General features: G+C 34.4%; 3 protein-coding genes across 3 annotated transcripts in view; all 3 read left to right on the top strand.

The window, feature by feature from the left end:
* The first annotated feature begins 322 nt into the window (after nucleotides 1-322).
* Nucleotides 323-13187, top strand: LOC125810337 (uncharacterized). Its single transcript, XM_049489844.1, has 10 exons — nucleotides 323-905; nucleotides 3046-3720; nucleotides 4574-4647; nucleotides 4761-4821; nucleotides 5841-5971; nucleotides 6078-6138; nucleotides 6198-6279; nucleotides 6418-6462; nucleotides 9863-10332; nucleotides 12508-13187. Exons 1-10 carry the CDS (start codon nucleotides 375-377, stop codon nucleotides 13159-13161), a joined length of 2784 nt encoding a protein of 927 aa, XP_049345801.1. The 5' UTR covers nucleotides 323-374; the 3' UTR covers nucleotides 13162-13187.
* LOC125810374 (uncharacterized) overlaps nucleotides 4348-22362 on the top strand; it is a 100738-nt gene continuing 82723 nt past the window's right edge. Inside the window, exon 1 of the mRNA XM_049489872.1 lies at nucleotides 4348-4368. The gene's annotated coding sequence lies outside the window, so the exon portion shown is untranslated. The remainder of the gene's footprint in view (nucleotides 4369-22362) is intronic.
* Nucleotides 17049-19992, top strand: LOC125810371 (phenylalanine ammonia-lyase). The gene is made up of 2 exons (XM_049489870.1): nucleotides 17049-17485; nucleotides 18065-19992. The coding sequence occupies exons 1-2, from the start codon at nucleotides 17064-17066 to the stop codon at nucleotides 19812-19814; spliced, it is 2172 nt and encodes a 723-aa protein (XP_049345827.1). The 5' UTR covers nucleotides 17049-17063; the 3' UTR covers nucleotides 19815-19992.

Here is a 22362-nt window from a genome sequence, read left to right as displayed (position 1 = left end):
ACTCATTTTCTTAATTCATAAAGAAAAAAATCTATACACTTTTTTAATTCACCCAAAAACTTTAAAAGTACTTAAAACTCATTTTTTCTTAAAAAGTACTTTAAGTAATTTAAACAAACTCATAATCAAACATCGTCCAAGTTCAATGTACTAGTTCGTGAAAAAAATAAAATCAATAGGAAACACATTTTCAATAAAACATTTAAAATTCAAATCTAACAGTGTTTGACCAAATTCGATTTTGTTACCAAATTTTGTAAAAAATAAATATTTTTCCATAGGTAGCTTTAAAAAAAATAGCATAAATATATGATGATAATAATAATAATATAATAAAATATTGAAATAATATTTACAAAAACTGAATTTTGACCATGATAAGAGTGAACCATTCATCTAGTAGCGAAGAAGAAGAAGAAATGGCGAGATTTTCAGTTGGAAGAGAAGAAGATGATAATGATGAAGGACCCAGTAACCCCACAAGAAGACCTGAACCCAAGAGACGCAGAACTACCGCCGGAACTTTCTCTTGTAGCGCCGTTATCCGTCAACAAGAAGAAGAAGAAGAAAGAGAAAGGGAAAGGGAAAGGGAAAGGGAAAGGGAAAGGGAAAGGGAAAGAGTTGTTGAGGAAGAAGTAGAGGAGGATGCAGAGGAGGAGGCAGAGGAGGAGGAGGATTGGGGATCGGAATCGGAATCTGAGGGAAATTTCCGATCGGGCGGTGATCGGAGAGTGCCGGTTCGTGAATCGGAGGTTTCAAGAGAGAACAGGTCCTTTTCTGTGGAGGACCCAGACCTGAATTTGGAGGGTTCAAGAGGAAACGGGTCAATTTCTGTGATGTTATCGGATCCGGATGTGTTGGATTGCCCAATCTGCCTCGAACATCTCCGTGTTCCAATCTTTCAGGTTTCTTCTTTTTACCCTTTTCATTGCTATTAGGAGTACAAGAATTTATCTGTTGGAATTAATTGTGTTTGGAGAATTCTTGATTTGCCTTGGAGGTTTTTGAATGAAATGGGCTTGAATAGAAGGGAATTCATATTGACATTTATAATCTGACCCATATAGTTTATTGCTCTAAAGGAGGTGTAAAAGTTCCCTTTTTTGTTAATCCAACAGGTGGGGTTTGGGAGGATAGAGTTTACACAGACTTTAGCCCTACCTGGCGGAGGCATGTCAGATAATAGAGATATGATTACTTAGCATTCAGTATTGCATTGAAAGAGCTTAGGAAATGTGGATCTGTTAAAGAGCTGACAGAGGAATGACTACTTTAGGTGTTTATCCCATCTCATGTGGTTTGAATTTTGAAGTTATAACATTTCATTCAAATTGGAGAATAACTGGCTAGTGTAGGTCTTTGTTTTACTGCTGAAGTCATAGTCTTAATGTCGTAATATTCAAGTTAGAGGAATCACTAGGGTACGGTAGTGGAGTATAACAAGACACTTAAAGTGGGTAGAGGGCTACCAGATTCCGATTAGAGATAACAAATGGGTATCATTGTACCCCGATTTAATGTGGGCTTAAGTTACTCTGTAATTAGGCTCTCTTCTTCCCTAAAGGTTATTGTTGTGTTTGCTAAGATCCCTAATACCCAGACCTCCCTGTTCCTCTGGTAATATGACTTTGACCTCCCATAAATAGATATCCCTGCCCATAGGAATGTCCTTCTCAGACCAATTAATTGCTCTTTCACCTCCCATAAATAGATATTGCATGTTCTCCACCTTTTCCACCACTCCATTCCGTATCTCAGGTGCTTTGTATTTTGCACCCAAAGGGAGACCAAAATAAGTAGTGGAAAGAGCATGTGTCATACCCCAGAGTTCCGTGCCAGGGTATTCAAATTTTAGACTTCATTGATAGGGTAGATCTTGCTCTTCATCATGTTAATATGTAGTCCAGAGACAACTTCAAATAGCATGGGAGTTAGATTTAGATATAGAACTTGGAGAGTCTCTGCCCCACAAAAGAATAGGGTATCATCAATGATAGAAATTATTAACTGTTTACTATTCCTTTGTTTGAGATCTATCTCATAGAAGTTATTAACTATTTACTATTCTCATGTTGGAGATCTATCTGATAGAAGTCATTAACTGTATACTTTTCCTTTATTGGAGATCTATCGTGATAGAAGTTATTAACTGTATACTATTCTTCTGTTGGAGATCTATTGTGATAGAGGTTATTAACTGTACATTATTCCTTTGTTGGAGATCTATCGTGATAGAGGTTATTAACTGTACACTATTCCTTTTTTGGAGATCTGTCATGATAGAAGTTATTCACTGTATACTATTCTTCTGTTGGAGATCTATCGTGATAGAGGTTATTAACTGTACACTATTCCTTTGTTGGATATCTATCGTGATAGAAGTTATATAGAGGTTATTAACTGTACACTATTCCTCTTTTTAGAACTCTTGGTTTTAGCTCACAGTAACTTCAGATTTAATCTTGTTACTGCATTTGATGGCATAGACAACTGAGATTCAGATCCTAAGATCTACATCCTTCTCCTTGCCAGGATGGTTAATTTCTATCTTTTTTCATCTAAGAGTTGCAGAACAGCCACAATGGTTTTACACTAAGGTAGAATATAGCTATTGGTAATCAATTTATTGTTATTACAACAAAATATGACATTTTAATGCATGAGCATGTTTAAATGAAATTATTGAGTGTTTTGAACTAAGCAAGAAATGATGAAGAGCAGGACTCTAGGGATGTGACAAATGCTAATATGAAAGGCTAAGTAGTGAAGTGAAAGTGGATGTATGTGCCTTTTGAACCTAGCAAGAAATTAAAGCCATGACTGTAGGTTTATACAAAAAGCTAAATAGTGAATTTTAAGTGCAATTTGTTTATGCTTTCCATGTAACACATTTTTCTTTTTCCTTACTTCTTAAGCTGTGTACTTTGAGAAACCTTGAAATTTATAAGCAAGCAGAGTAGAGTAAGCTGCCATCTGCAAACATTCAAACTGCTTACTATGAACATATTTTCTGACATTCTTTTTTCTTTCTGGACAAAAATATAGTGTGAGAATGGGCACATAGCATGTGCCTCCTGCTGCACCAAGATTGCTAATAAGTGTCCATCATGCTGTTGGCCAATTGGATATAACCGTTGTCGAGCTATGGAGAAGGTTGTAGAATCTGTGAAGGTCTCATGCGTGAACAAAATGTATGGTTGCAAGGAGATCCTGAGTTATAGTAAGAAAACTGACCATGAAAATGCATGCATCTATGTGCCTTGTTCTTGTCCTTTCCATGGCTGTGACTTTATAGGTACTTCAACAAATGTATATGCACATTTTAGCGACAAACATGCTTCTTCGGCAGAGCACATTTTTTTCAATGCTGTCCATCCAATTCATATAGAAAAAGATCAAAGTTACAAAATTCTTCAAATGAGGACAGAAGGTATACTTTTTATCATCAACCATGCTAGCGACCGTGTTGGAAGTGCTTTCAACATTATCTGTGTTGGACCAGCTAGGCAGAAGAGAAGGTTCTCGTACAAGCTTGTAGTAACAGACGGGGAAAGCTCCTTTAAACTAGAATCTGTTGCAGAGTGCATCCTAAACTGGTCAGAAAATAGTCCTTTGAAAAAATTCCTCGTGGTCCCAAGAGATGTCGTTAATTCCAGTGCTCCGCTGAAGTTGAATGTTTTCATAGAAGAGAAGGAATACGTCTGCAATGGTTGCAGATGTTGATGTAATCTTATTTTATCATACCTTGCTAACTTCTTTAGAAATTTTATGTCAAATAGTTATTGGATTGGTGCTGCTATATTTGGGGATTTGAATTTGTGCTGTTGAATGTCAAAATATTGTTATGCTATAGTAGTTTGTTTAGCCTTGCTTCTTAAATCCCAAAAGTGTTTATTTCAAAATTGCTTTGTTAAAATGTACTGCTTACCAAGAAGTAGTTTGTGTTTGGTCAATAAATTTTAGATGCACTTTTCTAAATATATTTTTCTCTAAACTGATTTCGAATGCCAAATATGTGAGTAAGTATTTCTAAATATATTTTTCTCTAAATTAGTAGTACTTTTGGGTAATGCAGGTGGTAACAACAAAGGAAATGACCAATATAGGTTGTGGTGCAAGCACCACCATTGAATGGATCCTACAATGCGTGATCCAAATTTAATCTAACTATAATACGAATTTCGAACACCAAATAAAAAAACCAAAAAGTAGAAAAAGAAAAACAACAGAGGAAACGGGCTAAACCCGGTGCCCGATTGTACTCTTCCTCTTTACCGATGAAAAAAATCAAATTAAAGCAAACAACCTAAAGGTACAACCCTAATCAGCACAAAAAAGAAGATAATCGAACGCCTGAATTCCCCGGAGGCCGACGAGTTCGCCCCCATCTAGTCGTCGATCAACTTCCGTCACCGTTCATAGCTGCCGGAATCCTAGTATAATCGACATGGTTGAGGTTGAGGCTTCTCCACCTGATGTCACCACACAATGACAATGGTTTCAATTCTCAATTTCCTTCGATTTTTCATCTTGCTTTGTGCCTTATATTACCTTATATTTTGTTGTTTTACAGTCAATTTTCGATTTCTTTGTTTTTGCCGAACAGCAGCATCCACTTATTGTTCATCAAAGATCATTTGGTTCTCTGTCAGTTTAAAATAGCTTAAACTTTGAAGTTTCTCTTTTTTCTTTTCATGAAATGATGTATAGCCATGCAAATGTCTAAGACATGTTTTTAGACTATCTTATTGGCCTTACAGCGGGCCTAAGAGCAAGGAAGTCTCAACTCCCCAATCCCCCAGGGTGAGGGGTGAACCTTCTGTCTGATTCAATCTCATCTATTGCTGCTTTCGAATCGGCAAATTGGGATGAAGGAGTAGGTAACTGCTAAACTGTTTGGAAGAGGAAAAACAGAGTTCCTTAATGTTACTTCACCAATTGGTACTTTTAGAACCTAGTGTAATCCTACAACTGGGTCTGGAGAGGATAATATGTGCGCAACCTTACACCTATCTTTATGGGTAGAGAGGTTGTTTCGATTGACAGTCGGCAATCCTCCTTTATCCGGGCTTGGGACGGGCAATTTGAGCCAGCTCACACAGGTGAAGTTGTAGTGAACAGAGCACAAGACGTTTATATCACATTTAAAAGATGATGTAGGAAAATGGAACAATCTAATCTGGGTACGGTATATTTAGTCATTTGTGCCTGAATGTATGATAGTCCAGGTTTTCTTTCGTGGAGTTATTGACTTGTAGAAGTACTAGTGGGATTCTAAAGAGACTGAGGATATCTACCATGTAAAAATGATGACTTTATCTATAAAGTAAGGACATGATATATCAAAGTGCAAGTATCAGCTCTGCTTGGCTGTTTTGTATTGGACTATCAGCATATTTCACTCCACTACATGGTTTAATAGCATATCAGTCACAAAACAAATGCACTGTTTATTAAGGAAATTGGCAATATGAAGAAACTGACATTGAGGAGTAGCTGAATCTTCACGAATTAGCAGTACGAAGAAGCCTAACATTTAGGAGTGTATGCATAATACTGCAGCCGGCTTGCAGACATGTTTTCAGCTGATGCTGTAGTTGGGAGCATCATAGCATATAACAGTCACATTTGCTAAATGTGATAAAATGTTCATTTTCTGTACAGTCAAAATAGTTCATTTTTTTTCCGGATTCTATGTGCTTTGGTGTCATCTTCGTGATTTGACTCGTTTGTAACATTGTTGGCCTTGTGGAGTTTTAGCATACATGTTTTCGTGTTCTTTTATTTTAAGGTGGATGGGTATTATAGGTAACTGAATTTCTCCATTCTTTAATTTTAAGGTGCCTAGTGAAGGAGAATTTGCAACGGGAAAGAGGATGTATCAAGGTATTAGTGAACCTGAAGGGAGTAGAAAAAAGAAGAAAAAGCAAGTAGCCACTCCTCATCCTACTTGCTCTTGGGTGCACTTCAGGTGACATGTTTATTTGAGTAAATACCTTATATTTGTAACTTGTTTATCTAATTTCCACTGCTTTTGAACCACCATGTTCTGCTAACACTGAGAATAATATTTGCAGCTGTGGCTTTATTAAAAAGCATAGTGCTACAACACATCCTGAATCTTTAGGCCTGAAAGCTGTAAGAATCTATTTCTATGTATGAAATGCCTTAGTGTACACCTGTTTGTTACACTCAAGCATGCTAGTAAGAGCACATCACTTTTCAGGCCACAGAGATGGAAGCTGATGGGTCCTGAGGAGAAGGTAAAGTACACTACTCGTGCCTGCAAAGTGTGGGATAAGTACCTGAGCAGGTTAAACTCCCCCCCGAATGTTTTCTTTATATGATGATGAAACTGGCAACTCTAAGAATGTTTAATATCTTTGACTTCTTATGTCCAACTTTATTGATTTTCAGTTAACGCTTCCGCTTCTCTATATGTGATATTGTCGTCTGCTTCAGGTATGTTCTCTGTAACATCTTTTGATAAGATTACCATGTTTAAGATCCTTATATACATTAAGTTTATGTGATAGCATGAACACCTGTGCTTAAAGCTTATGTTTACATGTATTTCTTTGGTTAATTCCGATCCATTGATGACATTCGTTCCTTTGTCATTAACTCTGATCATGTCAGTGATATTCTTAGGTGATTTTGGAGTTGTTTAGCGTGATTCTAATATGATGCTAAAATCTCTAAAAACACGTCGCCAATCAATCTATTTATACACTGCACCAAAAAAAGAAAGTCATAATAAAATCCTAACTTGTTCATCAAATTACAAATAGAAAGCTTACACATATATGTAACAAAAGATATAACTAAATTTATAATACTAAATTTAGTTTAACTGGCAACTATGACCTTTAACTTTGGATGTGCACAAGTAGACACTTAAACTTGTATAAAATTGAACAAATAGACACATTCGTCCTACATGACATCCTATATGACAATTTTGTGTCCTATGTGGCGTCCTACATGTATTATGTCATGTAGGACACGTGTGTCTACTTGTTCAATTTTATACAAGTTTAAGTGTCTACTTGTGCACACTCAAAGTTGGAGGGCATAGTTGTCCGCTGAAGCCAAGCTAAAGGTCATGTTTATGTATTATGCCTTACATTTAATATACACCTTTAATGTGTGAAAAGACTTGTAAAAATACAATATGATACGAAGGATAATGCATATTTTCCCCTTTTTCTCAGTGATATTTATGTGATAATTCAAAGTTGAATGACTATCGGTAAAATTTACTCTTACATAAATTAACATGTTTGGGCATGTGAAGATTAGATGCACAGATGCTCCATTGAGGAGGTGAGAGAGGTTGGATATAGTGAGTACGATCAAAGAGAGATAGAGGTAGGTCGAAAAAGTACTTGGAAGAGGTGATTAGACGGACACAACAAAACTTCAACTTACCGAGGACATGACCTTAGATAGGAGGGTGTGGAGGTCACAAATTAGAGTAGAAGCTTAGTAGGTAGTGAAGTGTTGTCTTGCTTCTCGACGGGTTAGGTTTGGTGGTTCCGCCCTAATGTTAGCTTTATTCTTGTAGTGTTTTATTTTCTATCACCATTTGTTATTTATGGTGTTTCAATTAATGCTTTATTTTGTTATTGTTACTATTTCCGTTTTAGTTGCTATGTTTTTTTTAGTGTCGATTTCCCTTTTCACTTACTTTGATTTGTTATACTCAAGCCGAGGGTCCTCCGAAAACCTCTCTACCTTACGAGATAGTGATAAGGTGTGCATACAATCTACGTTCATACCTCACTTGCGGGATTTCACTGAATACATTATTGTTGTTGTTGCATAAACTAACATATTATCTTTTATCTACTATATATTTAAAGGAGTTAAATAGTATTTACTCATGGAGTAAAGAATTTTATATTATTAATTAATTTTTGATGACATATTACTTAAATTATGAATCAATTATTAAATAAGAATTAATGTTTAGGATTATTTTTTTTCAAGGCAAAGTACTCTACAATTTATACATTTTTACTAATATATCCCTTCTTAATTAGTTAGCATATCCCATAAGTTTGGTCAAGTTTCATTTTAGAATTTTATCCTTCATCTACACAATATTTTATTTTATTTTACATTTTATATATTACTATTTTATATTTTAATTTGTGGAATATTTTTTTAATTTATTTGACTTGATGTTTTTAATTATATTTAAATCATCATGTTAATATTTTTGTTTGATTTATCTTTTGAAAATTTATAATATGTACTTTTTAATCAAATAAACATAAACAATTAATTTATAATTTTATAATAGATATTCAAACTAGTTTTTTTTATATAAAAAAATCTTAATATTAAAAGTGCATTGGTAACTGTCCTTTTCATAATTTGACTCTCAAAAATACTTTTAAAAAAATATTAAAAGTGCTTAAAAAAATAAACATTTTCTAGCCGCTTGGCCAAATAGGTCAAACACCCTGCAAGTTCAATGTACTAATGACATTAAAAAACATAATTCAAATTAAGTTAGTCATTAAATAAATTCTTGATAAATTATAATTGGTAATCTAATTACTCATTTTCTTAATTCATGAAGAGTAAAAATCTATCAACTCTTTTAAATTTACCCAAACACTTCAAAACTGCTTAAAAATTATTTTCACTTGAAAACACTTAAAACAAGTCAATCCAAAAGACTCTTAATCAAACACCGTCCAAGTTCAATGTACTAATGACAAAAAAATATATTCACATAAAGTTAATCATTAAATAAATTTCTTAGTACACCATAATTGGTAATCTAATTACTCACTTTCTTAATTCATGAAGCAAAAAAATAATCTATAAACACTTTTTTAATTTACCTAAACACTTCAAAAGTGCTTACAAATTTTTTAGTTAAAAACACTTAAAACAAGTCAATTCAAACACACTCATAATCAAACACCGTCCAAGTTCAATGTACTAATGTGACATAAAAAATACATATTCAAATAAAGCTAATCATTAAATAAATTTCTTGGTAATCTGATTACTCATTTTCTTAACTCAAAAAAATAAAATCTATACAACTTATTTATAAATTAAATAAAACTATTATACCTCATAGTCAAACACTTTTTCAAGAAAACATTTAAATTCAAATCTCATAGTATTTGACCAAATTCGATTTTGTTACCAAATTTTGCAAAAACATAAATATTTTTCCATAGGTAGTTTCAAAGAAATAGTATAAATATATGATAATAATAATAATATAATAAGATATTGAAATCTGATTACTCATTTTCTTAACTCAAAAAAATAAAATCTATACAACTTATTTATAAATTAAATAAAACTATTATACCTCATAGTCAAACACTTTTTCAAGAAAACATTTAAATTCAAATCTCATAGTATTTGACCAAATTCGATTTTGTTACCAAATTTTGCAAAAACATAAATATTTTTCTATAGGTAGTTTCAAAGAAATAGTATAAATATATGATAATAATAATAATATAATAAGATATTGAAATCTGATTACTCATTTTCTTAACTCAAAAAAATAAAATCTATACAACTTATTTATAAATTAAATAAAACTATTATACCTCATAGTCAAACACTTTTTCAAGAAAACATTTAAATTCAAATCTCATAGTATTTGACCAAATTCGATTTTGTTACCAAATTTTGCAAAAACATAAATATTTTTCTATAGGTAGTTTCAAAGAAATAGTATAAATATATGATAATAATAATAATATAATAAGATATTGAAATAATATTTACAAAAACCGAATTTTGACCATGATAACAGTGAACCATTCATCTAGTAGCGAAGAAGAAGAAGAAGAGGAAGAAGAAGAAGAAGAAGAAGAAGAAGAAGAAGAAGATGAAGAAATGGCGAGATTTTCAGTTGGAAGAGAAGAAGATGATAATGATGAAGGACCCAGTAACCCTACAAGCAGACCTGTACCCAAGAGATGGAGGACTACCGCTGGAACTTTCTCTTGTAGCGTCGTTATCCGTCAACAAGAAGAAGAAGAAGAAAGAGAAAGGGAAAGGGAAAGGGAAAGGGTTGTTGAGGAAGAAATAGAGGAGGAGGCAGAGGAGGAGGAGGATTGGGGATCGGAATCGGAATCTGAGGAAAATTTCCGATTGAGCGGTGATCGGAGTGTGCCAGTTCGTGAATCCGAGGTTTCAAGAGAGAACAGGTCTATTTCTGGAGAGGACCCAGATCAGAATTTGGAGGGTTCAAGAGTAAACGGGTCAATTTCTGTGACGTTATTGGATCCGGATGTGTTGGATTGCCCAATCTGCTTTGAACATCTCTGTGTTCCTGTCTTTCAGGTTTCTTCTTTTTACCCTTTTCATTGCTATTAGGAGTATAAGAATTTACCTGTGTATATATGTTGGAATTAATTGTGTTCGGAGAATTCTTGATTTGCCTTAAAGGTTTTTGAATGACATGGTCTTGAATAGAAAGGAATTTGTATTGACATTTATAATCTGACCCATATAGTTTATTGCTCTTAAGGAGGTGTAAAAGTTACCGTTTTTGTTAATCCAACAGGTGGGGTTTGGGAGGATAGAGTTTACGCAGACTTTAGCCCTACCTGGTGGAGGCGGTTTTAAAAAATAAAATACAGAAGTAGAGCAGACATGTCAGATAATAGAAATATGATTACTTAGCATCCAGTATTGCATTGAAAGAGCATAGGAAATGTGGATCTGTTAAAGAGTTTAGTTGGGAGAATTGCTGACAGAGGAATGACTGCTTTAGGTGTTTATCCCATCTCATGTGGTTTGAATTTTGAAGTTATAACATTTCATTCAAATTGGAGAATAACTGGCTAGTGTAGGTCCTTGTTTTACTGCTGAAGTCATAGTCTTAATGGCGTACTATTCAAGTTAGAGGAAGCACTGGGTTATGATGGAGAATAATAAGACCCTTAAAGTGGGGAGATGGCTACCAGGTTCAATCAAGTTAATCCCATTCTGACTAGAGATTACAAATGGGTATCATTGTAAATGGGTTTCTTCTTTTTGCATCCCGATATAATCTGGGCTTAAGTTACTTTGTTATTAAGCTTTTTTCTTGCAAATTATCTGGTGACATAGTTTCTTCCCTAAATGTTATTGTTGTGTTTCGTAAGATCCCTAATACCCAAACCTCCCTGTTCCTTTGGCAATATGACTTTATCCCACTTCACAAGGTGGAATTTATGCTCTTCACGGTTTCCTTCCCATAGGAATGCCCTTCTCAGACCAACTAGTTGCTCTTTCACCTCATATGGCATTGGGATGAGGGACATGATGTAGGTAGGTATTCTGGCCAGTACACTATTGATGGGGTTAGCCTTCCTCCCATAAATAGATATTGCATGTTCCAGTTTGCCAGCGTTTTCTCCACCTTTTCCACTACTCCATTCCATATCTCAGGTGCTTTGTATTTTGCATCCAAAGGGAGACCAAAATAAGTAGAGTGGAAAGAGCATGTGCCATACCCCAGAATTCCGTGCCAGGGTATTCAAAATAGACTTCATTGATAGGGTAGATCTGGTTCTTCATCATGTTAATATGTAATCCAGCTTCAAACAGCTTGAGAGTTAGATTGAGATATAAAACTTGAAGAGTCTCTGCCCCACAAAAGATTAGGGTATCAGCAGTGATAGAAGTTATTAACTGTTTACTGATCCTTTTTGGAGATCTATCTGATAGAAGTTATTAACCGTATACTATTCCTTTTTTGGAGATCAATCGTGATAGAAGTTATTAACTGTATACTATTCTTTTGTTAGAGATCTATCGTGATAGAAGTTATTAACTGTATACTATTCCTTTGTTGGAGATCTAGCGTGATAGAAGTTATGTACCTAGGCCTCTTTTTAGAACTCTTGGTTTTAGCTCACAGTAACTTCAGATTTAATCTTGTTACTGCATTTAAAAGCATACACAACTGAGGTTCAGATCCTAAGTTCTACATCCTTCTCCTTGCCAGGGTGGTTAATTTCTGTCCTTTTTCATCTAAGAGTTGCAGAATAGCTACTATGGTTTTACTCTAAGGTAGAATATAGCTATTGGTAATCAATTTGTTGTTATTGCAACAAAATATGACATTTTAATGCATGAGCATGTTTAAATGAAATTATTGTGTGTTTTGAACGAAGCAAGAAACTTGAAGACCATGACTCTAGGGAATGACAAATGCTAATATGAAAGGCTAAGTAGTGAAGTGAAAGTGGATGTACGAGTCTTTTGGACCAAGCAAGAAATTAAAGCCATGACTCTAGGTTTATGGCAAATGCTAATACAAAGAGCTAAATAGTGAATTTTAAGTGCAATTTGTTTACGCTTTCCATGTAACACCTTTTTCTTTTTCCCTACTTCTTAAGCTGCGTACTTTGAGAAACCTTGAAATTTGTAAGCAGGCAGAGTAGAGTAAGCTGTGATCTGCAAACATTCTAACTGCTTACAATGAACATATTTTCTGACATTCTTTTTTCTTTGTGGACAAAAATATAGTGTGAGAATGGGCATATAGCATGTGCCTCTTGCTGCATCAAGATTGCTAATAAGTGTCCATCATGCTGTTTGCCAATTGGATATAACCGTTGTCGAGCTATGGAGAATGTTCTAGAATCTCTGAAAGTTTCATGCGTGAACAATAGGTATGGTTGCAAGGAGATTCTGAGTTATAGTAAGAACACTGAGCATGAAAATGCATGCATCTATGTGCCTTGTTTGTGTCCTTCCCATGGCTGTGACTTTATAGGTACTTCAGCAAAGGTATATGCGCATTTTAGCGACAAACATGCTTCTTCAGCAGAGCACATTTTTTTCAATGCTGTCCATCCAATTTTTATAGAAAAAGATCAAAGGTACAAAATTCTTCAAATGAGGACAGAAGGTATACTTTTTATCATCAACCATGCTAGTGACCGTGGTGGAAGTGCTATCAACATTATCTGTGTTGGACCAGCTAGGCAGAAGAGAAGGTTCTCGTATGAGCTTGTAGTAACAGATGGGGAAAGCTCTTTTAAACTAGAATCCGTTGCAGAGAGTGTGCCAAACTGGTCAGAAGATAGTCCTTTGAAGAAATTCCTTGTGGTCCCAAAAGATGTCGTTAATTCCAGTGCTCGGCTGAAGTTGGATGTTCTCATAGAAGAGAAGGAATGAGTCTGCAATGGTTGCACATGTTGATGTACCATATCTTCATGATGTAATCTTGGCCTGTTCATGTAACATTGCCTTGGTAACTTCTTTAGTAATTTTATGCCAATAGACAATAGTCATTGGATTTGTGCTTGCTATATTTGGGGATTTGAATTTGTGCTGTTGAATTTACTTTGTTCCTTATTTTGAAAGGATTTTTCATATTATGTTTGATATTGTTATGCTAGGGTAGTAGTATACTAATTGCATGTTTTGTCAAGTTTATAAAATTCGCTTATTTTGAAAGCGCTTTTCAAAAAAAGTATTTTTGGTTAGAACCAGTTTATGTTTGACCAATAATTTTTAAAAACACTTTGTGCAACAATTAGTGTTTAACCAAGCTTTTAAAAGTGTTTTTAAATGTATTTTTCCCAACCGTGCTTTTCAAAAGCTTACTTTTGAGTAAAAGCTATTCTTTTTAGCTTCTGCTACTAAACAAAAATGCTTATTTTTAATAAGAATAGTTTCTTGACCAAAAGAATGGTTATCGAATATAGTAATAATCTACTTCGATATGTTTGGTCCATTCATAAAAGAGTATTGCAGTCAGTAATATTAATTCATTCATAATCTACCATTGCAAATCTCTATTGTCGCGATAAATCATAACTGGACTCCCAATCATTATCTCTGCCACGGTGCACCCTAGCAACCAGCCTTGGAATGAAAACCAATACATGTTAGAGATTCTAGGGTGTCAACGTAGTTCCAGTCATAAATATATATATGTCATTCCTTCATTAACTCTCAATGACAATCCAAAAGTTAGCCAACTTCAACTTGTGCATCCCACCATGCACGTTCAGCATTATCGAACACCAAAACATTAGCGTGTTTAGTATATATCACAATGGACCCACCCTTTCTTATGAACGTGTTGAATACCTTTTAAGATCAGTTGATATGCATAGAAACCTATTTCCAGTTCTGATATTGTTGTGCTAGAGTATACTAATAGTTTGCTTGACCAAACTTTTAATATCAACTTATAAAGTGTTTATTTCAGAAGTGCTTTCCAAAAAATAGTTTTGGTAAGAAGCAGTTTGTATTTGACTTTTAAATTACAATTAGTATTTGACCAAGCTTTTAAAAGTGTTTTTAAGTATAATTTTTTTTCTCAAAAATACTTTTCAAAAAAGTATAATTGAGCAAACACTACTTTTTAGCTTTTGAAAAATAACTTGAATTACTCCGAAAAAACACTTATTTTCTCTCAAAAATTTAGATAAACACCTCATTTTTTAAAATAAAAAATAAACATTTTAATTTTTTTTAACATTTCACCTCCTAAAAGCTTGACCAAAATTAGACGAGAAAGTTGTGGGGTAACAGAGTTTACTAATGTCCATGGGATGAATTTTTAATTACTGTAGTCCTTAATTGGATGAAACAGTGGTTGACTTGGATTTCTTGATATCATAATGTAGCATTATCACCAGATGTGACCATTGATAAACTATTTGATGTTCCTATGTGGCTTTCTGCTCCTCTACAAGTACCTTTCGCCCAACATGATCACTAACGAAGACAGAGAATTGCGTAGATAGGAGGACGAAACGAACCAACCCACTTGTCCGGCCTCCCTGCTGTCCCCCCTGCCTGCACCCTCTATAACGGAACTATGTGGAAACCTTAATCTATTTACTTCCTTCTTTAATAAGATTGGAATGAGGAGTGACCTTTTATTGGACCTCGAGTTTTCATATCAAGCATGTTTGCCCTCAACTATTCAACTAGATATCTGCTATCTTATACCAAATCAAATACCATAGACATATTTGAAAAGTCATCTAGAAAATCTATATTTACCATATTTACATTTAATATCTGTCTCAAGTTGGTGCATATCATTCATTTTATGATGTTTTTATGTGGCAATTACCCTTACTACTTTATAGTTACTTCTTAATTACTCATTTAAGAAGATGAGGGTAATTTAATTAAATTCCTCTTATTGATTAATGCTTTGAAATCTTAGTGAATGTGTCAAAACCCTTGAACATATAGTGACTCAAGACCCTAGCATGACTCATTTGCTTTTTAATACCAATGATGCTTTTAGTTGTAATCTAGTTTAGTGGTTAGAGATCCACACTGGTTGGGTGATGAACTGGTGATCTTCTTATATGGACTTGGATAATCCTCCCCGCATGAACTAATTTTTGGGTTCAGTGAGGCACATGTGTCATATCTTTATATATAACTCAAGCCCAAAAACTAGCTTATGAGAGGAGAATTGCTCAATACTATCATATAAGGAGAGTACAACCTATCCCCTCAATGTGATACTTAACACTCCCACGGCACCCTCAGGACTCAACTATAGAATGGATTACATTGAAAAATACAACGATGGTGATTGATGAGTCTGGCTTTGATACCTTGATCTTCACATGACTCTTGGGAATGTGGGACTTTTTTTTTTTTGGTTAAAAAAAGATTTATTTATAAATACTATGCATCCATACAAATCAGGTGACTACTAAAATCTACTATCAGTAGAGCTTGTAGGTACATTACTACATGTAGTGCATAGGGATTCTACCACAACTGATGAAAGTAAAGAGACACAAATGTAATGCACTCCAATTGACATAACATGATACATAATGTGACATATAATGCATTTTTATTAATATTAAACTGTCACATTAACACTTCACGTATCAAAATACTTCAAAAATAAAATCAAACGTTATAAGATTGGAATTTTGTTTCGTTATATTTAACCTTTTTATGATAACATATTTATTGCTTCAACTTGGACCTTCATAAGAGTCAAAGATAAAAATAAAATAAAACTTTTTTTAAAAGATAAAATAAAATTAAACTCAAAGTTTATCGAAAGACAACTGACGAAATTTCCATATTCAAATCTTAAAGATAGAGTACTTCCTCTTCAAACTTAATCTTACCTAACATAAATTTAAATGAGCCGAATTAGTAAATTAATTAATTATAAAAATAATACTTGACCAATCTAATAAAGTGGATACTCACTATTAGGTGAACACTCTAGTATGAATGCAATTTGAAACATATTTTAAATTAATTAATGGATATATATATGGAACAAAACCTAACAAAAGTGCACCCACTTGGTTCACAAATAAACTTTATTCTATTTTCTCACTTTATTTTCTTCCAGTGTCTTTCCTATTCAAAGCCATCATTTCTATCAACCTTCCTAATACCCTATTTAAAAAGTCAAATTAAAAAACAAAACAAAAACAAAGATGGAAATCACTTGGTTGGTACTATATATTTAGTTGTTAAGTTTGACTCATACTATGTTTTGACCAATTAATATTGACCAATATAAACAAAATCTTATTTAAGATAAATTCAAAAGTTTTATAAAAATATATTCGTTCATAACTTATAATAAAATTAATTATACATAATCTTCCCTCCATTCACTTTATCAATTATTCCTAAAATATATTTTCATTTTTATTTGTCACTTTTAACAAATCAAGAAAATATAATTTTTTTTTTCATGTTTTACTATTAACATTAAATATTATTCTCCAAATCATTCTTGAGGATCTAATACTAAACATCAACTAATACCTATGTCACTAACTAATGACAAGTGAAAATGAACGGAGGTAGTACATACCGTTAAACTTCAACAACCACCATTTTAGTTTTTTCCTAGCAACCCCCTCTCACATATTTTGTTTACCAACCATCATTTGTTCCTCTCTATTTATACTCACCACATGACATCTCATCTACCACAACCAAAACAAAAAAAAGTTTTATAATTTCACAACATTTTTTTTATATACATACAACTAAACTCCAACCATTTTATCTTCACTAAAATTTCTTCATTACAAATATAACCATTTCTTGATCCAATGGCACCATCAATTGCACAAAATGGACATATTAATGGAGAAGTAGAAGAAGTGGCTATGGATTTGTGCAAGAAATCAATTAATGATCCATTGAATTGGGAAATGGCTGCTGATTCTTTAAGAGGGAGTCATTTGGATGAAGTGAAAAAGATGGTGGATGAATTTAGAAAGCCAATTGTGAAACTTGGGGGTGAAACTTTGACTGTTGCACAAGTTGCATCCATTGCAAATGTTGATAACAAAAGTAATGGGGTCAAAGTGGAACTTTCTGAAAGTGCAAGGGCTGGTGTGAAAGCTAGTAGTGATTGGGTGATGGATAGTATGAGTAAAGGTACAGATAGTTATGGTGTTACTACTGGATTTGGTGCAACATCTCATAGAAGAACAAAAAATGGTGGTGCTCTTCAAAAAGAACTTATTAGGTAAACAAACTACTTTTTTCGTTATATACACTGACAACGTAAAGAATTTTATATTTTTTGTTATATATAGCTTATCGACTACCTTGAGTACTCAATCTTGGGCCATAGACATCATATGCTCCATTAGAAAAGTTTTTTTGTTTTTTTTTCTATGATGACACACATTTTTATGTTCCTTGTTTTCTAGCTATAGCATTCTGAACCATTGTTGATTATAAATTTAGCTAAGTAACAAATTTGATTAATTGCATTATCTAAACTTAAAAACAATATATAGTTGGTACTCCAATGACAGCTGCAAGATTTTCAGTAAACGAGTTCGTTATTTATTATTAGGATATGCCATCGAACTTTGAGAAAAAGGCTCATCTATGTCATCCGTTTAAAGTTTAGCTCATTTATGCTATTTCCGTTTAAGAAAAGCCTCATCCATGCCATTATTTGTTAACTAAAAAAGTTTCAATGCCATATTTGAGCCAAATAAAATTTTACTTTGTATGTATAGAGTGATATTACGCATAGATGTTTCGGATGAATTAAGTTAAAAATGTGATCTTGATGAATATGATATTTTTGCAGGTTCTTGAATGCTGGAGTTTTTGGCAATGGAACAGAAACATCTCACACATTGGCACATTCAGCAACAAGGGCAGCTATGCTTGTTAGGATCAACACTTTGCTTCAAGGCTACTCTGGCATTAGATTTGAAATCTTGGAAGCAATTACTAAGTTGATCAACAGCAACATCACCCCGTGTTTGCCCCTCCGTGGTACGATCACTGCCTCGGGTGATCTTGTACCTTTGTCCTACATTGCTGGTTTGCTCACTGGCAGGCCTAACTCCAAGGCTGTTGGACCCAACGGTGAGAAACTTAATGCTGAGGAAGCTTTCCGTGTGGCTGGTGTTACTGGTGGATTTTTCGAGTTGCAGCCTAAGGAAGGACTTGCACTTGTGAATGGCACAGCAGTTGGTTCTGCTATGGCATCAATAGTCCTGTTTGAGTCCAACATTCTTGCTGTTATGTCTGAAGTTTTATCAGCGATTTTTGCTGAAGTGATGAACGGAAAGCCCGAATTCACTGACTATTTGACACACAAGTTGAAGCATCACCCTGGTCAGATTGAAGCTGCTGCTATTATGGAACACATTTTGGATGGAAGCTCTTATGTGAAGGCAGCTCAGAAGCTCCATGAAATGGATCCTCTTCAAAAACCAAAGCAAGATCGTTATGCTCTCCGAACATCTCCACAATGGCTTGGCCCTCAAATTGAAGTCATCCGTGCTGCAACTAAGATGATCGAGAGGGAGATTAACTCAGTGAACGACAATCCATTGATCGACGTTTCAAGAAACAAGGCCTTACATGGTGGCAACTTCCAAGGCACTCCTATTGGTGTCTCCATGGATAATACACGATTAGCCCTTGCATCAATTGGTAAATTGATGTTTGCCCAATTCTCAGAGCTTGTCAACGACTATTACAACAACGGGTTGCCATCTAATCTGACAGCAGGAAGGAATCCAAGCTTGGACTATGGTTTCAAGGGCGCTGAAATCGCGATGGCTTCTTACTGCTCGGAACTTCAATTCTTGGCAAATCCAGTGACTAACCATGTCCAAAGTGCTGAGCAACACAACCAAGATGTGAATTCCTTGGGCTTAATCTCAGCCAGGAAAACAGCTGAGGCTGTTGATATCTTGAAGCTAATGTCATCAACCTATCTCGTGGCGCTTTGCCAAGCTATAGACTTACGGCATTTGGAGGAGAACTTGAAGAGTGCTGTCAAGAACACAGTTAGCCAAGTAGCTAAGAGAACTTTGACAATGGGTGCTAATGGTGAACTTCATCCAGCAAGATTCTGCGAAAAGGAATTGCTACGAGCCGTGGACAGGGAATACTTGTTTGCCTATGCAGATGATCCCTGCAGCTCCAACTACCCTTTGATGCAGAAGCTGAGACAAGTTCTTGTTGATCAAGCAATGAAGAATGGTGAAAGTGAGAAGTGTGTCAACAGCTCAATCTTCCAAAAGATTGGAGCTTTCGAGGATGAATTAATCGCTGTGTTGCCTAAAGAAGTTGAGAGTGTAAGAGCTGTTGTTGAAAGTGGCAACCCTTCAATTCCTAACAGGATCACAGACTGCAGATCATATCCATTGTACAGGTTGGTGAGACAAGAACTTGGAACAGAATTGTTGACAGGTGAAAAAGTTCGATCACCCGGTGAGGAGATTGACAAGGTGTTTACAGCAATGTGTAATGGACAGATTATTGATCCATTGTTGGAGTGTCTCAAGAGCTGGAATGGTGCTCCTCTTCCAATCTGCTAAATGTGTTATTTTTTCAAATTCTTTTTCTACCTTTTAGTGAATTACTAGAATCATAATAATTTTTTCAATTTTATTTTTCTTTTTGACTGTATGTAATATTGGCTCAAAGAAGCTGTTGGAAGATTTCCAAATTTTATGTTCAATCAATTTCTATAACATCACAGATCATATCTTCATATTTCTTAGTACTTCATAACATTCCTAGTTTCTCCACATGAGATTTCAGGACTTGTTCAAATATATATTTGGATATATTTATATGTATGTGTAATAAATATATGTGAATGTAACTTTACAATTTTTCAGGAAGTAGAAGAAATAGAATAGAAGACCCCATGCCGTCTGGTAGGTTTCATAATTCAGGTGATACATACATCGACAGACAACTTGTGGAATGAGCAAGCATTGTCACAAACTTAATCAGAAGTAGTAGTACATCTTATTGATTTTGCTAAATTGGCAATTATCACTGATAACTAAGATTGGAGCAGGGCCGGGGGATTCGGCCCTGTTAACAAGGTATGTAACAACGGATTGCAACTTATTTACAGAAAAATATAATGGTGTTTTTGATACAACATCGACGGATATCAACAAGTGATAGCTGTCAAAAGATTATCTAGTAATGTTCTCTTAGATGATGATATGAAGGCCATCAGAAGTAGTAGTATTGTTCTCTTAGATGATGATATTTTATCTAGTAATTTAAGGGTCATTCACCGAGATCTGAAGGCCAGCAATGTTCTCTTAGATGATGATATGAATCCGAAAATCTCAGATTTCAGCTTAGCTAGAACCTTTCAAGTGACTTAAGAGCTAAACACTCGGAGAATTGTTGGAGCATAGTAAACATTTCCTCTATTTCTGCATTCAGACAGTAAAAAAGTTACTCAAATACTGACCTGTATATATGTTGCAGCGGTTATTTGTCCCCTGAATACGCGATGGAAGGACTATTCTCTGAGAAATCTGATGTCTACAGCTTTCGTGTTTTGATGCTAGAGATTGTCAATGGCACGAGAAACAGCAGATTTTATGACCACGAAAGGCATCTCAACCTTCTCAGTTATGTAAGTGCAACGAATTCAGTATTCAATGTTATCAACATATTTACCAGTCATTTTGGAACACTTTTTTAGGCACGGAAGCTATCGACTGAAAGCAAAGGACTAGACTTAATGGATAAATCAATTTTCGACTCATGTTCATTTGCAACAGTGTTGAAATGCATAAATATTAGCCTGCTTTGTGTCCAGGACCATGCTGCTGATAGGCCATCTATTGTTCTAATGCTAAGTAGTCATGACATAAATTAAGAAATAGGGTCAAAGACCTCATTGCGATGGACCCTGACTAATATGGATTCGTGCCACATAAGGCTCATTTAAGGAAGACTTAGGTCTCGAACCTAAGATCTTAACCAGTGGAAGGTTCCAACTATATTTTCTGCATTGGCATATTGTTTGATGAACATAATTCAGTCCTTATCCTCTCATACCCATTAACTATATAATTTGTTTATATTAGATATATAAACCATTCCCTGCTTCAAACAACAACAACGTTAATGACGTCCGGAGATAGGATAGTGTGTATGCAGACCTTACTTCTACAAGGTGGAGATATACTCATTTGAAAAGGATTTGATCCCCTGCAGAGAGTGAAGGAATCCGAATATTACTTTACTATATATTATAAGCCAGCAAACATGGACGAACACTGCATCACCTGATAGTACAAAAGGTTATGTAAGTTGTACCATCAACAACTTAATTTTTCAGCCTATGTAGACACGTGTATGGCAATCCAATGATTTGTTTCCTTTTTTATTTTATTTTTTGTTTCGAGGTCTTATTTTCTCTTCTCCTCACATCTTCTCTGTTAGCTACTCTCTGCAAACGTTTGAGATTTTGGGTATTTTTGGTGAGAATTGGATGGATTTTTTCGAGATCATCTTGCATTATTATCATCGATATAATAATTTGGTATATTTTATATTTGTTACTTTTCAATTAGTTTGAATATAATTTCTTGCTTGAATTTCAGGTACACGTTAGTAATTTAACCTTATCATTGCATGCATTTAGTTTCTTTGATTAATTTCGTCTAATCTTCATTAGTGCATAATCAAATTGTTCTGGGCTTCTTTTACATTCTTTCCACACTTCTTAATTTGACAATTCAATGGCTTTTTGGGTTAAATTTATGAGTATTATTTGAAAAGAGATTGCGGCAATGTAATAGATTGAGTTTCTCTTATACGATTTATTAATGTGGCAGATTCATAAACTTTCTTTGATTAGAGAAGATGTGGAGAACTACTTTAGGTGCGTGTGTTGACTTAATTTTTGTTTCGACTTGAAATTCTTTTATGGAGCTATGAATCTATTGTTTATTTATTCTTTTCACTAACCTGCTACTCTCTGCTCCCAATTTAAGTTCTCTTTAGTTTGTGTACAAAGTAGATATATTAGGTAACTTTCTGAGATAAACACTTTTAAGTTAAAAAAAATTGGTGCTCGGAGTGAATTTTTTTTATAAGCAAATC

The sequence above is a fragment of the Solanum verrucosum genome, unplaced genomic scaffold (assembly GCF_900185275.1).
Source record: "Solanum verrucosum unplaced genomic scaffold, falcon-dt-bn FXZP01000038.1, whole genome shotgun sequence".
Taxonomy (NCBI): Eukaryota; Viridiplantae; Streptophyta; class Magnoliopsida; order Solanales; family Solanaceae; genus Solanum; species Solanum verrucosum.
This window is presented reverse-complemented; position numbering and strand designations above follow the sequence as displayed.